The sequence below is a fragment of the Macaca mulatta genome, chromosome 14 (genome assembly GCF_049350105.2).
Source record: "Macaca mulatta isolate MMU2019108-1 chromosome 14, T2T-MMU8v2.0, whole genome shotgun sequence".
NCBI classification, from domain to species: Eukaryota; Metazoa; Chordata; class Mammalia; order Primates; family Cercopithecidae; genus Macaca; species Macaca mulatta.
The window spans coordinates 75,976,398-75,992,078 of NC_133419.1; the positions used below are offsets into that span (position 1 = coordinate 75,976,398).

At 54.5% G+C, this 15,681-nt stretch overlaps 1 protein-coding gene across 1 annotated transcript; it reads left to right on the forward strand.

Moving 5' to 3' along the window:
• Positions 1 to 895: 895 nt before the first annotated feature.
• Positions 896 to 11,399, forward strand: SERPINH1 (serpin family H member 1; the record flags this gene model as incomplete). The annotated part of the gene is given in 5 exon segments (NM_001261087.1): positions 896 to 940; positions 4,945 to 5,600; positions 7,361 to 7,459; positions 7,567 to 7,799; positions 10,400 to 11,399. Coding segments are annotated over 4 exon segments (1,257 nt in total). The 3' UTR covers positions 10,703 to 11,399.
• Between the last annotated feature and the right edge of the window lie 4,282 nt (positions 11,400 to 15,681).

The following is a 15,681-nucleotide window of genomic DNA, read 5'->3' on the forward strand; positions in this document are numbered from 1 at the left end:
GTGAGACCTGAGGCCTGTGGAAGGGGACCCAGACAGGGAGGGGATGCAATAGGAAGAGGGTCTGGGGTGACAAGGATTGAGAAAGGGAGAGAGAGGGGAGAAAAAGCAAGGGATGCCTTAGCACCACACTTCACAGCCAAGGGAACAGAGGCCCAGAAAGGGAAAGTAATCTGCTTAGGGTCACACAGCACCTTGCTCAGTGGAGAGCCAGGTTTTCCTTCCTCTGCACTCCTCCAAGCCCAGCCAGACCACCTGAAGTTCCCCAGGCATCTCTGCTTCTATTACTCCAAGACTTGAACCTTCCGGGTGCCAGGCAGGTACTGGGTCCGGTCGGCTCCCTCTCCCTCTGGCCATCGCTGAGGTTGAGGTTTTTTGAATGAACAAGCATGGAGAAGGGCACTGCCTTCAGAAGCGTGACCGTCTCCCCTGAGAGGGAGAGGGGTGCATAGGGCTCAATTATGTTTCAGCTTGAAAATGGGGGAGAGCGGGGAGAAGGGGAGATGGCTCTGCTTGGAGCAGAGCCCCTGAGGGGAAAAGGGTGCCTGAAGGAATGTGCAATTAGGAGTGGGCTAGCTTGTGCAGAGAGCCTGGGAGTGGGAGGAGTCTCGCACACTGAAGGACACGCTGGTCCCCGTGGGGACTCCCGGCGCCCCGCAGCCTGGGCCGCCGAGGGGGGCAGTAGGACCCAGGGACCGGGAGGCGCCGGCAGAGGGAGGGGCCGGGGGCTGGGGAGGTTTGAGGGAGGTCTTTGGCTTTTTTTGGCGGAGCTGGGGCGCGCTCCGGAAGCGTTTCCAACTTTCCAGAAGTTTCTCGGGACGGGCAGGAGGGGGTGGGGACTGCCATATATAGATCCCAGGAGCCGGGGAGCGGGCGAAGAGCAGAATCGTGTCGTGGCTCGAGAGCGAGAGTCACGTCCCGGCGCCAGCCCAGCCCGACCCAGGTGAGGCGCGGGAGACGCCTGCGTGCGGCCCGGGGGAGCGCCGAACAATCTGGGGGTGCGCGAGTGAGTGAGAAGGGCTAGGGGACCCTGCGAAGCGTTGGGGGCCAAGCCAGAGCCTGCAAACTGGAGCCCCCGGCACTTTGTGGGCCGCTGGAGGGTTTGGAATCGAGAGCCCAGGGCTAGCCCGGTGATGGAGCCAGCTGAGGGCTAGGGCGGAGATAGGAGCCGGGGTGGGAGTCCGTGCACTCGGAGGACTGGGAAAAAGTGCAGGGATCCCTAGAAGGTGGTGCTGGCAGAGATGAGAATAGGTGCTGTGTAAAGGGGCCTGGGGGCGGAGAGCAGAGCCTCTGCGGAAAGACACAGAGGAGGAAGGAGATGGGGTCCGGTGCCTTTTCCCGCAGGGGTAGGGAGGACAGGCCGGCCTCGCAGTTCCCGGTCACTTCCGTTCTATGGTTGAGACTCAGGGGCAGCAGTGATTGGTGGCCCAGCCTCCTCACAGGCTTGCTGAGGGAATCTTAGCCTCCTGAAGGTAGTAGGGTGGTGGGAAAGGAGGTGAAATAGTCTTGACTCCTGGGGTCCATGTGCTCTGATAGAAGTGGGCGACAGTGGCTCAATTTCTCATCAGCAGCTTGCAGCCTGGATGATGGCAGTCAAGGGAAACACTTGGCCAGCGAGGCTCCCTACCCTCCGAAAAAGGGAGTAGGGGTCAGCAGGGTCTGCTCTGCTTTGGGGATGAAGGGGCTGACTAGAAGGATTTGAGTCTCTCCTTCTGTCCACTGCCACCGGGTTCTTGGAGTAACTGCAGGGTTTAGTTAAACTGCAGAGTCTAACTTCCAGAGGCTGGGGTTCCCTGCCCCCCAGCTTAGAAACATTCCTGAGGTGGCTGGAGAGCAGGAGGGACAATGAATGCACTTCCAGACTGGCCCAGAGTCTCAGCCCCTCCTCTTCCTTTTTTCCGGCTGGTCCCTCTGAGCTGTAGGGCCCAGATGGAGGCCTGGGGAGAATGAGGGGGGCTTTGGTTCTCCGGAATTCTGACCGGGGCCACACCCTACTGTCTTCAGATGGTTCATGTACCCATCCCCCCTTCCCGTCCTCTCCTTTGTCTCCTCTGTCACCGGGAATCCCAGCAGAGATTTTTTGTACTGGCTGTGTAACAGGACACCGCATGCAGCCCTCCGGAGGGGATCTGTGCTTCTGTGAGGAAGAACCCCTGTGCTAGGAAGGCGGACCCCTGTTTATCCCGAGGGACCTGGGGTGGCCCCCTGCCCTGGCCTCTTTTCTCCCATTGTACAGTGAGGTGGTCGACCTCCAAGGGCCCTGTAGATTGGGAACTGGTTGTGCCCTCTGCGCCAGGGGCCTCCTCACCATCTGTCCTCTGCCCTCTCCCGTCCTCTTCACTCTTCTGTTTTCTTTCAGAATGAAAAAGGCAGGCATTGACCTCCCTCTGAGGCAGTTTCCAGGTACTTTAGACCTCTCAAGTGTTTGGGACCCTCTGGTGGCCCCCATCATCTCCTCCCTTTCCCTTCCAGAACCTGCTCAGTCCGACTAGCTGTGGGCACAGTCCTGGCTAGGTGATCTTGTATTTTCTTTGTGGGACTGTAACTCAGCTAACCTTGGCCTGAGGGCCGGCATTTCTCTGTGGCGAGATGGGCTGGGCTGTGGGAGGCTGGCCTGCTTGCAGTAACTTGCCTTTCCCCGTTCCTGCTGCTGGGTTTAATGGGGCTGCCCTTCTCCCCAGTAGCGCATCTCCCTTCAGAGATCCATGTGCAGATGGGAAGGGAACTAAGGCCAAGAAGGCTCCTGGAGTACCCGGGCAAATACGTGGCACCCCCAGGGACCTGAATCAGACCTGCTTCCCAGGCTGGAAGCCCCCCTCTGCCGGCCGGTGGAGACAGTTCAGCTTCCTGCCTGCCACGTCACCACCAGGAGCAGGCGCTAAGCTGCTGCGGGCCTAGCAAGCTGCCTGAGGAATCCCAAACCAGTTATTTGGAGCTTGCTTGAGAAGCCCCTCCCAGTCCTTTGAGGTTCTGGCTGGTGGGGGTGGGGGCTGTCAAGATGGTACCTGCCACGTTGCATGGCTGGGAGCGGGCTCTTCAGCTGCCTTCTCTGGGAAGGGAGGCTGGTGGCCTCTGTTGCGGTCTGAGCTCCAGCATCACTGGTCCGGATCAGAGGTGGCTTTTGAGTAGGGTGGCCATATGCCTATTATCCTGGTGTAATAATTAGTAGTGCCCTTTTTACTTTTATAAGTGTCCTTGTTTGTACAATAAATTATATGGTTGTTCTGCCTTTGAGGCTCCAGTTCTGGCAGGGAAGGAGCCAGGGCTGGGAGGAAGGTGTCTTGGGGTTTATTCTAGGCCCCAAGATCCCCCCTTCATTTTAGGGTGAGACTCAGATCTCCCCGCTCCTGCCAGACATCTGTAGATCTCTGGGCCTTCCCTCTTCTCCCCACCTCCCTCCCCTTGGACCCTTTGCTTCTCTTATACTGCACCTTCAAGGCTTCGAGGAGGGTGGCAGTCCCGGGAGATGGGGAACCTGTCCCAGTTTTTGGGATGGCAGCAGTAGAGTCTTCCCAGAAATACAGTGGTCCCCAGGCAGCCAGAGTCCTGAGGGTCTTCCACCAGGATCTCAAATTTCGGTCTTCTTCAAGGATGACCACAAGTTGGGATCTACCAGAGCAGTGGTATTGCAGCCTCCATCAGGGTTCCTTCTATCCTTCCCTTTGCGCTGTCATCTCTCCTCTGCTGTTGCATGACGTAGAGGAGGATAATGGCCTGAAGGGAGAGAGGGAGTGTGGAAGTATCCCAGGAACAGAGACTGTCTCAACTGGAGGCCCCAGAGAGGGGACTGGGGCTTGTCCTGGGGGCCACTGCTACTGCTGGGGCTTGGGGAGGAGGCCTGAGGGCAACCCTGAAGCCTTGGAGCAAATGGCCTGTGTGGCAGAGGCTGTCAGATGGGAGGGCAGAATGGAATCTGACATGGCTCCAGCTTCCTTGGAGGCTGATTGCACATCTGGCCAGCTGCTGGTGATGGGGGAGGGGGTCACTGCTCTATCGAGCTGTGTGTGACTCACCCTTTTCCCTAGTATCCTGTCCTTGTGCTATGTCAGGAAGCTTCCTCCCCACCCCCACCGAGTCTTCAAAGGAGTTGGTCCCTCAGGAGCTTTTGTCCTGGGGATTTCCCATCCGCACCAGGAGCACCGTGGGCAGATGGACATTCCAAGTTCCTGCCCAGAGAGAAGCCTTGGGCATGGAGACCTGGACCCTTCAGCCTGGAAAAGGGAGACTGAGGCTGAGTGGACACAGGACACACACACACTCTCAGGGTCACCCTTGGGGCAGCAGAGTGAAGCATCTGGGCTCCCCATTTAATGAGTGACCCAACCGGTGACTCATTAACATCCCAGAGCAGAAAGAAAGGCATGGGGGCGGGGCAGCTCTCCAGGTCTGTCTCTCATCCCTTGCCCAGGCATCTGGGCTTCCTGCAGATTCTCAGCTCAGCTGCTGCTTTTTCTCACTGAAAAAGGGCCCCCAGGGTTATGTGAGATCAGGGCTGACCACTCTATAAAACTGATGAGGACCCCAGGTCTGGCCAAGTGACCCTGTTTTACCTTCATTCAGGAAGAGCTGAGGCCTACTGTGTACTAGGCACGGGGGATATAGTGGCAACCAGATTGGCTAGGTTTTCTGTCCTTCTGGAGGCCACAGCCTACTTAGGAGCAGAAATAGATATGTAATAAACACACAAATAAGTGGAAGTGTTGGCTGGCCAATGCAGGAAATCAATAAGGTGGTCTGGTGGTGACTTGCTGGGAATGCTGCTTTGAGTAGGGAGGTCACAGAAGCCTCTGAGAGGCTGGCAACCCTGAGTCAGGTCTGGGATTCCTGGACTGTGGGCTCTCTTGCCCCCATCTCCAGGGGACTTGTGGTAGCCAGAGGGCTGGGGGTGGTTGTTGGGGGAGGAAGGCCTTGGGCTTCAAGACCACCCTGTCTGTGCAACCCTCACAGGCCCACCGTGGTGCACGAAAACCACCTCCCAGCCATGCACTCCCTCCTGCTCCTCAGCGCCTTCTGCCTTCTTGCGGTGGCTCTGACCGCCGAGGTCAAGAAACCTGCAGCTGCAGCAGCTCCTGGAACCGCAGAGAAGTTGAGTCCCAAGGCGGCCACGCTTGCTGAGCGCAGCGCCGGCCTGGCCTTCAGCCTGTACCAGGCCATGGCCAAGGACCAGGCAGTGGAGAACATCCTGGTGTCCCCCGTGGTGGTGGCCTCGTCGCTGGGGCTCGTGTCGCTGGGTGGCAAGGCGACCACGGCGTCACAGGCCAAGGCAGTGCTGAGCGCTGAGCAGCTGCGCGACGAGGAGGTGCACACCGGCCTGGGCGAGCTGCTGCGCTCACTCAGCAACTCCACGGCGCACAACGTGACTTGGAAGCTGGGCAGCCGCCTATACGGACCCAGCTCCGTGAGCTTCGCTGATGACTTCGTGCGCAGCAGCAAGCAGCACTACAACTGCGAGCACTCCAAGATCAACTTCCGTGACAAGCGCAGCGCGCTGCAGTCCATCAACGAGTGGGCTGCGCAGACCACAGACGGCAAGCTGCCCGAGGTCACCAAGGACGTGGAGCGCACGGACGGCGCCCTGCTAGTCAACGCCATGTTCTTCAAGCGTGAGTCGGGGGTGCGCTCAGGGGTCCTCTTCCTCCTCCTGCCAGGACCCCCTACAAGAGTTAGGACGACATTCCATGCGCTCCATTCTTCACTGCCTCTCATTTATGCTGTGACAACCCAGGGAGGCAGGACTATCACTGAGCGTTTTGTACAGACTGGAAACTAGATTCAAAGACAGGTAGTGTGTAAAGGAATGGTTCAGGGAGCCGAGGCCCCAGAGGGACTCCATGGAATATGTTCCGACCGAACTTCGTCAAAGTGCTCCTCCTTTATATCTTGGAATGAATAAAATTTAATAATCCATTCTGCCTCAGTAGTGAGCTAGAGAAAGAACCCGAATCCTTTTTTTAAACTTATTTTTATTTTGAGATAGTCTCACTCTGTCACCCAGGCTGGAGTGCAGTGGCACGATCTCAGCTCACTGCAGCCTTGGCCTCCCAGGTTCAAGCAATTCTCCTGCTTTAGCCTCCCGAGTAACTGGGATTACAGGCGCCTCCCCCCACACCCAGCTAATTTTTGTATTTTTAGTAGAGACAGGGTTTTGCCATGTTGGCCAGGCTGGTCTCAAACTTCTGGCCTCAAGTGATCTGCCCACCTCGGCCTCCCAAAGTGCTGGGATTACAGGTGCGAGCCATCATAACCGACCAAGACCCGGAATCCTTAAAGCAACCTTGGGGACAGGCAGTGTTACCTTCATTTCACAGTGAGGAAACAGGCTCAGCGAGGAGGAAGCAAAGCCAGGACTCAGGCCCAGATGCCTCTGTCTTCAGTTGAAGATTAGATGTAGGGTTAATAAATATTTTTGAGTACCTACATAGACAATACTATTCTCACAGTTTGCTGTGAGAATGAAGTAACCCTTGTTTTACAAATGAGGCCAAGCTAGGAGAGGTGAGGTCTCCCCGAGTCAGTGACTGAGCTTGGATTGGAACACAGGTCTGGCTGTGAGCAAGGGCAGGGTTCAGGCCACTCTCAGATATTTTTTGTTGTGATTTTCTGGTCATGGAGATAGAACTTGCAGAGAAAAATGAAGGGTGGGCCGAGCACAGTAGCTCATTCCTGTAATCCTAGCACTTTGGGAGGTCAAGGTAGGTGGATCACATGAGCCCAGGAATTCGAGACCAGCCTGGGTAAGATGGCGAGACCCCATCTCTACAAAAAATTAGCCAGGCGTGGTGGCACATGTTGGTAGTCCCAGCTACTCTGGAGGCTGAGGTGTGAGGATTGCTGGAGCCCGGGAATTCAAAACTGCAGTGCGTCGTGATTGCACCACAGCACTCCAGCTGGGGGACGGAGTAGGACGGACCTTATCTCAAAAAGAAAAATAAAAAAAAAAAATGAAGGGTGGTCATGGGGCACTCCCTGCCCAGGGCACAGCTGTCCCTCAGGTACCAGGTAGGGTAGAAAGCCCACCTCAGAGCATGTTTCCAAAATATCTGACAAGTGCCAGAGCTGGGGGTGGCCATAGAGGTAGGTGGCTGAACTGAGGGTGGAATAAATTCTGTTTCATGTGGGAGCAGCCAGGCACTAACTGTAGGGAACCGCATCCTCAGATGGCATGTCCTGGGGCCAAGACCCCTTCCCAAAGCTGGGAACATGGACTCTGTGGGCTGGGTGCTCTACAGCTGGGCTCTGAAGAATGGAGCAAAGACCTGTGGCAGGGACAAATCAAGGGTCTGCAGTTGGGGGTGGCTGTGGGCTGTGATTGTGTCTGGGGGCGGCCATGTGTCTCTGACCCTGTGTTTTGCCCCAACTACAGCACACTGGGATGAGAAATTCCACCACAAGATGGTGGACAACCGTGGCTTCATGGTGACTCGGTCCTATACCGTGGGTGTCATGATGATGCACCGGACAGGTAGGTGCTGTGAGGAGCAGGGTGTCAAGGTGGGTGGAGATCTAAGGGTAGTTAGGGTCTGACCCCTGCACACAGGGTGCCCAGTGTCCTCTCCGCTCCTCTCCCAGGCCTCTACAACTACTATGACGACGAGAAGGAAAAGCTGCAAATCGTGGAGATGCCCCTGGCCCACAAGCTCTCCAGCCTCATCATCCTCATGCCCCATCACGTGGAGCCTCTTGAGCGCCTTGAAAAGCTGCTGACCAAAGAGCAGCTGAAGATCTGGATGGGGAAGATGCAGAAGAAGGCTGTCGCCATCTCCTTGCCCAAGGGTGTGGTGGAGGTGACCCATGACCTGCAGGTAAGGGGTGGCCCAGCCCAGGGGCCTGCAGGGCTTGGAGTCAGGGGGAGGTGTTGGGGGCCCACTCACCAATTCAGCAGGTCTATCCCAAGACCCTCTGGATGTCCAGGCAGTGCTGGGCTCTGTGATAGGGGAAGTTGGGACAGGAGGTGTGGGCCCTGCCCTTGGGAAGATGATGATAATACCAGCAGCTAAATATAACGGAACACTTCCTGTATGCTAGACGTTCTTCTCAGCACTTTATATGTTTTTATTTTTGTTTTTGTTTTTGTTTTGAGATGGAGTCTCACTCTGTTGCCCAGGCTGGAGTGCAATGGTGCCATCTCGGCTCACTGCAACCTCCACCTCCCGGATTCAGGCAGTTCTCCTGCCTCAGCCTCCCGAGTAGCTGGGATTACAGGCATGAGCCACCGCCCCCAGCTAATTTTTGTATTTTTAATAGAGACAGGATTTCACCATGTTGGCCAGGCTGGTCTTGAACTCCTGACCTCAAGTGATTCGCCTGCCTCCGTCTTCCAAAGTGCTGGAATTACAGGTGTGAGCCACCATACCCAGCCTTTGTATGTATTAAACTCTTTTAATCCTCAAAACAACTTTATTAGGTAGGACTATAAATTTCATCTTAGAGATGAGGAAACTGAGGCTCAGAAAAGTTAAGTAACCTGTGCAAAGTCACACAGCTAGTAATTCAGACATCTTGCACCAGAGCTCACCTTCGATCACAGCACTTCCTCTGAGGTCTGAAGTGCCCCCAGTTATAGATTGTTTAAGCTGGAGGATTATCTACCATGCAATAATCAGACTGGTAGCTATGGGTCATCTAGGGTGGCCAGAAACTTAACACACATGCTCAAGATTCTCCCTTGCAGCCACCCTGGGCAGTGGGCAGAGGCTCAGAGAGAAGCAATGACTCGCTAAGTTTCCCCAGGCTCGTAAGTGGTGGAGTTGCAATTACACCTCAAGGTAAAATAATAGCGGCCTTTTTGTCATCAAGAGAGAGATTTTTGACTTACCCAAAAAAGGAAACTTTTGTGTCATTTTTTCCTTGGATGCCAAAAATGTTTCTCACCTGCAGAGTTGATCCAGACTTGCTGCCCAGACAGCTTGGAGAGAGAAAGCTGGAGATGAAGTGGGGCTTAGGCTCCAAACCAGGGACAAGTGAAACTTGTACTGGTTTGTGCTGTAGACCCTGGGAGTTCCTGGAGAGGGGTCACTGCCTCTCTCCTGGTCCTGGGCCTGATCCTTCCCTAGCCCCTTCTCCAGTGACTGTTGTCCCACGCCCTTCTCCCCTTGTTCCTCTGGTGTCTTCCTGGAACCCTCAGTGGAGACCCCACCCCCCAGTTCATGGGGTAGATTGAGTTGGGAAATTTGAGGTGGATGACGTGTGCGAGGTTGTCAGGGTGGGAAGAGCTGGGCCTACCTCGAATGCCTGTCTCAGGACCCCCTGAGTCTCAGGACCTCAGGCCTAATTCCTGTGTGGCCTTGCCAGGGAGGTGGAGGTTATCCTGCAGAACCCTGGGCCCTGCCATTTACTCAGCCCACAGCCCTTTACTGTCCTCTCTCCTGCATTGAGAGCCAGGGAGAGCCCTGGACGTGGGCCCTGCCCTCAGGAAGCTCCAAGCCAGGTGAGAGAGACAGGCAGCACCAGACTGATAACAGGAAGGTCCAGGGAGACACCACTCGTCTTGTGGGCTCGGGAAACCTTCCTGAAAGAAGTGGGTTCTAAAGAGCCCAAATGGGAGACAGGATGGCCATCCAGGGTATAAGCTGTCCAGTGAGGCTGTCTGGAGAGTGGGGTGGGGCGTGCCAAGGGATGTGGCTGGAGGCTGCCACGGAGGCACAGGTCATATGTTAAAGAGCTTATGGTTGGCTTCCAAGAGCTGTGCAGGGCGGTGGAAAGATGCGTGTGTGTGTTTGTGTATGTGTTTTAACTTTTTACTATGGAACATTGGAAAAATAAATTAAAAGTAGATTAGTGTAACAAACCCTCAAGTGTCTATCACCCAGCTTCAAGCATTATCAGCTCACGGCCAATAGTGAGCCATCTCTACCCACCAATTCCCCCCTGCATCCGATTATTCTGAAGCAAATTCCAGGCATCCTATCACTCTGGACAGGTGTTAAGCCCCAAAGTGATGTGGACATAGTTGTCCTTAGATCAGTCTTTCTCAAACTTGAGTATGCTAAGAAAGCACTTGGGGAGTTTGTGAAAAGGAATCCATGCCCAATCCCAGAGATTCTGATTCAGGGGGTCTGGGCTGGGGTCAGGACATGAGCATTTCAGATAAGCTCCTGGGTGGTGCCCATGCTGCCTGTCCCTGAACTGCGGCTGGGCAGTGCTGGGATAGTTTCTCACTTGTTTTCTGAGTCTCAGCTTCCTCATCTGTGAAGTGGGGATTAGAAGCCCTTGTAGGGTTGCAGTGAGAATTGAGAAAGCTGTGGTTTGAAGTGCCCAGTGCCATGCCTGGCATACAGAAGGTGGCCAGGGAGCAGTTCTCTCCTCTCTGAGGAGCAGTCAGGGTAATATGGGGTGGAGGGTTTGAGGGTGGAGGAGCCTGGCATGCCATGGCCTCACCTGGCACACCTCCTTGTTCCCACAGAAACATCTGGCTGGGCTAGGCCTGACTGAGGCCATTGACAAGAACAAGGCCGACTTGTCACGCATGTCAGGCAAGAAGGACCTGTACCTGGCCAGCGTATTCCACGCCACCGCCTTTGAGTTGGACACAGACGGCAACCCCTTTGACCAGGACATCTATGGGCGCGAGGAGCTGCGCAGTCCCAAGCTGTTCTACGCCGACCACCCCTTCATCTTCCTGGTGCGGGACACCCAGAGCGGCTCCCTGCTGTTCATTGGGCGCCTGGTCCGGCCTAAGGGTGACAAGATGCGAGACGAGTTATAGGGCCTTAGGGTGCACACAGGATGGCAGGAGGCAGCCAAAGGCTTCTGAGACACATGGGTGCTATTGGGGTTTGGGGGTAGGTGAGGTACCAGCCTTGGATACTCCATGGGGTGGGGGTGGAAAAAAAGACCAGGGTTCCCGTGTGCCTGAGCGGACCTTCCCAGCTAGAATTCACTCCACTTGGACATGGGCCCCAGATACCATGATGCTGAGCTTGGAAACTCCACATCCTGTGGGACCTGGGCCACAGTCATCCTGCCTGCCCTCAAAGTCCCAGATCAAGCCTGCCTCAATCAGTGTTCATATTTATAGCCAGGTACCTTCTCACCTGTGAGACCAAATTGAGCTAGCGGGGTCAGCCAGCCCTCTTCTCCTGACGCCAAAACACCTCAGCTGCCTCCCTAGCTCTATCCCAACCTCTCCCAACTATAAAACTAGGTGCTGCAGCCCCTGGGACCAGGCACCCCCAGAATGACCTGGCCACAGTGAGGCGGATGGAGAAAGAGCTCCCAGGAGGGGCTTCTGGGCAGACTCTGGTCAAGAAGCATCGTGTCTGGCATTGTGGGGATGAACTTTTTGTTTTTGTTTCTTCCTTTTTTAGTTCTTCAAAGATGGGGAGGGAAGGGGGAACATGAGCCTTTGTTGCTATCAATCCAAGAACTTATTTGTACAATTTTTTTTTCAATAAAACTTTTCCAATGAAATTCTGTTGAAGCGTGGAAGAAGATTGGATCAGGAGATTTTTACACCATTCTTCCCAGGGGACAAGGTCTCCTGTTAAGGCAGACTTGCTACTGATGGCTTATATCAGGCCCTGGAATGCTGGCAGATCACTGTGCAGACCTCGCCAAGTGGCAGGTGCACTCCGTGCTGACCCGGGAAATTGTTCTGGCTCTGGCAGCCCTGGAGAAGTTGCAGCTGCAGGGCCTGAATGAGAGCACTGGACCTGGAGCCAGTCTTCAACCTCTTCGCCTTTCTTTCATTACCCTTTTTTAAGAAGTGGGTCTTACTATGTTGCCCGAGCTGGACTCAAACTCGGGCTCGAGCGAATCTCCTTACTCAACCTCCAGAGTAGTGGACTACAGGGAGGACTATGGGCATGAGCCACTATGCCTAGCTCCTCTAGCCTTTCATTGCAAACTGACCTCATGCTGCATCCAGGGCCGCAGGTACAAACTCAGGCACACATTTAGTAAGTTGCCTGGCTTTAGGCTGGGCTTTGGAAGGAGCTTGTGGGGATCCTTGCCCTTAGGTGGCCCGAAGTGTTGGATTTGTAGCAGGCGAGGAGGAGGTACCCAACACAGTCCCTTTTGACACAGTCCTCCGGTTGGATGCCTCATGGTCCTTAGGGCTCCTGACACCATAACTCAGGGAGAGAGAGGGATGCACAGGATGGAGCCAGTGGTCAGGGAGGCAGAGGAGCAGAGGATATTGGGCTGGAGCCCCATCTCTGCTGCCTGCTGGCCATTTAACCTTGGACAGGTCATTTTTTTCTCTGGGCACCTCCAGCTTTCCTCTGCCAAAGATTGTGACCTGGGGATTGTTGATTCCGGAAGGGACCCCTTTCCTGGCTGAGCAATCCAGCAGTAGCCACCAAGATGTACATGGGTCTGCAGAAGGGCTAGCTGATTCACTCCCGTCATTGCCACAACAGAGTTTCAGCAAGACTGCTCAGAGTCCCAGGGCCGTCCTGTGCTTCAGCTCAATCATTCAGATCTCTATCCTCAAGGGGCTTTGTCTAGAGGTGGAGACTTGGACAGTGACCAGGGTGCTCAGGGCTCACTGTGTTCCAGGCACCTGGATCATTCTGTTCTGTGTGCCACGCTTGTCCCCCTGCCTCAGGGCCTTTGCACTAGCTGTCCTTTCTGCCTGGCAGGCTGTTTTTGTAGATGTTTACAGTGTTGCTTTTTGTCATCCAGGATTCAGCGTAAACGTCTGCTCAGAGAGGCCTTCACTGACCACCCTACATAACCAGTCCCTCTCCCACCTCAGTTTCTCTACCATGATTTCTCACTTTACTGACTCCTTAGCACTATGAAATTACCCACTTAAGACTTCCCTGCATGCCTCCCCTCCTAGAATGGAAGCTCCATGAAGAGAGGGTCCATGGTTGGTTGTCTATTGCTGTAAGTCCTGCACCTAGTTTAGCATCATGCACATATCGAGGAAGACTTCCAGGAGGAGGTGACATGTGGGCTGCTTTAAAGGGTGAGTAGGCATTTCCGGATCAGAATAATGCTTTGAGTGAAACCAGCTGGTACTGCTTTGTGTTTTGCTCCTCCTATGTGCCAAATACTTGATATGTACAATTTTATCCAAGCTTCCTAACAACTTGGCTAGTAAGGGATTTTTCCCATTTTACAGGTGAGATAACAGGCTGAGCGGTTAAGTGAGCTGCCTGAGGCCCCCACAGTCAGTGGGGGCCGAACTGGGACTCGATCCGAGTCGGTAGGGTAGTTGCTTTGCCACATAGGAAGGGCAGGAGAGGCCCCTAACACAGTGCCTGGAACCCAGCACTGAGTACAGATTCTAGTAAAGAAGGCACGTTAACTTGCATACAATCTGTATCCATCTCACTTAATCCCCGCAATAGCCCTGTTAGGTGGGAAGTCATCCTAACTTTACAAGGTGCAGCTCAGAGAAGGCAGAGACTGGACTGGAACCTAGGCTTCCTGGCCCTGAAGTTCAGCCCGTGACAGCTCCCCCACCAAGTGGGAATGGGCAGTAAAATAAGCCAGGCATGGGTGTGGGGCCACCCAGAGGACCCAAAGGGGTTCTTGAGGCCACGCTCCTCCATCTTGACTCAGGTGGGGAGGGTGGTAAGAGGTCTGTGCTGTTGCATCTCAAACACCAGTCTGTGATGACTGGAGTTGCTGGTGTGGGAGTGGCAGTGCAGGTGGCAGAGATGGGTGAGTTAGGGGTGGGGTGGGTTCTAGAGGTTGGTCCAGCCAGTGTTGCTGTCCCCAGTGGCCCATCACTGCCCTGTGTGGAGTTTTCCTGCCGCCTGGAGGCCATTGGAGGGATCACCCTGTTATTCTCACCCTGATGCTTGTTAAAGTCTAGGGAGATAATGAGCCTGTTGGATTGTGTGGGTCCCAGATGTGGATGCAAGTGGGGGAGATGCGGATTAGCCTTCTCCTGAGTGCCTACTGTGTGCCCTGCACTGCCATGTATGATTTTATTTAATTTTCAGACTTCCCTCCGGAGTAGCTATTACTGCCCCACATTATGAACAAGAAAACTGGGGCTCAGAGAGGTGAAGTGACCAGCTCAAGGCTACCCAGCAGGTCAATGACAGAGCTTGGCCCATTGGGAACCCAGGTTTCCTGGCTGTAGAGGAAGGAGAAGTTACTGACATGTGTGAGCTCCGTGCTCCACAGCTTGCAGGGGGCAGTCACAGCTTGCAGGGACTTTTCCCCAGTCCCCGCAGCACGGGGCTCCTTGTCCTCCTGACACTCCAGCTGTGGCCTCCGAGAGAGCATGCCCTTGTCTGCCTGTGTCCTGCTGCATCACCGCACCTAGCAGAATGCCCAGCACACAGGGAGTGCCTAATAAACGCCCATTCTAAGGAAGCTGTCCAGTGGGAGCTATGGTGTTTAGCAGCAGAGGCGTTGGAGCCTGACAGGTCTGATGGGCATCCCAGCTCTGCCACTCCCTAGCTGTGTGACCTTGGGTCAGTTACTTACCTTCTCTGAGCTTCAGTTTCCTCAGTAGTAAGGTGAAAATGATAACAGTACTTACCTCATAAGGTTGTGGTGAAAGTTAAATGAGGTAATCCCTGGTACTTGGCAAATACATAGCCAGTAAATATTATTAATAGTTACTAATAAGAGAAGGTAGTGATTCAAAATCATACAGCAGGCCGGGCGTGGTGGCTCACACCTGTAATCTCAGCAATTTGGGAGGCCGAGGTGGGTGGATCACGAGGTCAGGAGTTCAAGACCAGCCTGGCCAATATGGTGAAACCCCCGTCTCTACTAAAAATACAAAAATTAGTTGGGCATGGTGGTGCTTGCCTGTAGTCCTGGCTACTCGGGAGGCTGAGGCAGGAGTATCACTGAACCTGGGAGGTGGAGGTTGCAGTGAGCCAAGATCGTGCCACTGCACTCCAGCCTGGAAGACAGAGTGAAAGCCTGGGCGACAGAGTGAGATTCCGTCAAAAAAAAAAAAAAAAAAAAGAAATCATATAGCAGAGCTGGGATTTGAGCCTACCTCTCTGCAACTGTAAAAAGTCTGATCCTTTCCATTATGCCACAGTGCCTTGGGTTCAGGCTGGGCTGAAGTGTCAGGGGAGACTCCTGGAAGAAGGGGCTAGAGCTGGATGACAAGAAGGAAAGAGGCATTCCAGATGTGAGGGACAGCTGGAACAGGGGTGCAGCAGTTGGAATAGGCAGGGTGACCCTGGAACACAGGGAGGGGGGCGGTGAGGAGGGTGGAAGTGGGAGATGGAGGATCGAACTGCTGTGTGATGGGAGCCCCCTGGATAAGGCACACAGCAGGTCAGTGAGTGTTCTTAGAGGCAGGACAGATGGCCCTTGCCACTCAACCCCTTCAAGTTTCCCAATCCTTTGTCCTGCCACTCCCGCTACCTCTACTGCTCCACTCAGTTATCACCATCTCCCCTTCCTGTTTGCCCATGCTGTCTCCTGTACCTGGTGCCAGGCCTCTCCCATCTTTGCCTGTTGAGCCCCCCTCATCCTTAGAGGCCTATTTCAAAGGGTAGCATGACCCCCACGGAATCTTCTAGGCCCCTAGACAGAAGCATGACACACGCACAGCAGTATCCCTTCAGGTGCCCTGGAGACACACCATCCTTCGTGCATCTTGTTGCCGTTTTTCTTCCGTTTTCTCAGTGTGACTTTTCTCAGTCTGCTCAGCTCCACCACGTGGTCTCCAGTGCCCCATCCCTCTGGGCGCACCCAGTTCACACTGATCCACCTGGCTGCTCCAGCAAGAATGAGGAAGTGGCTTTGTATTTA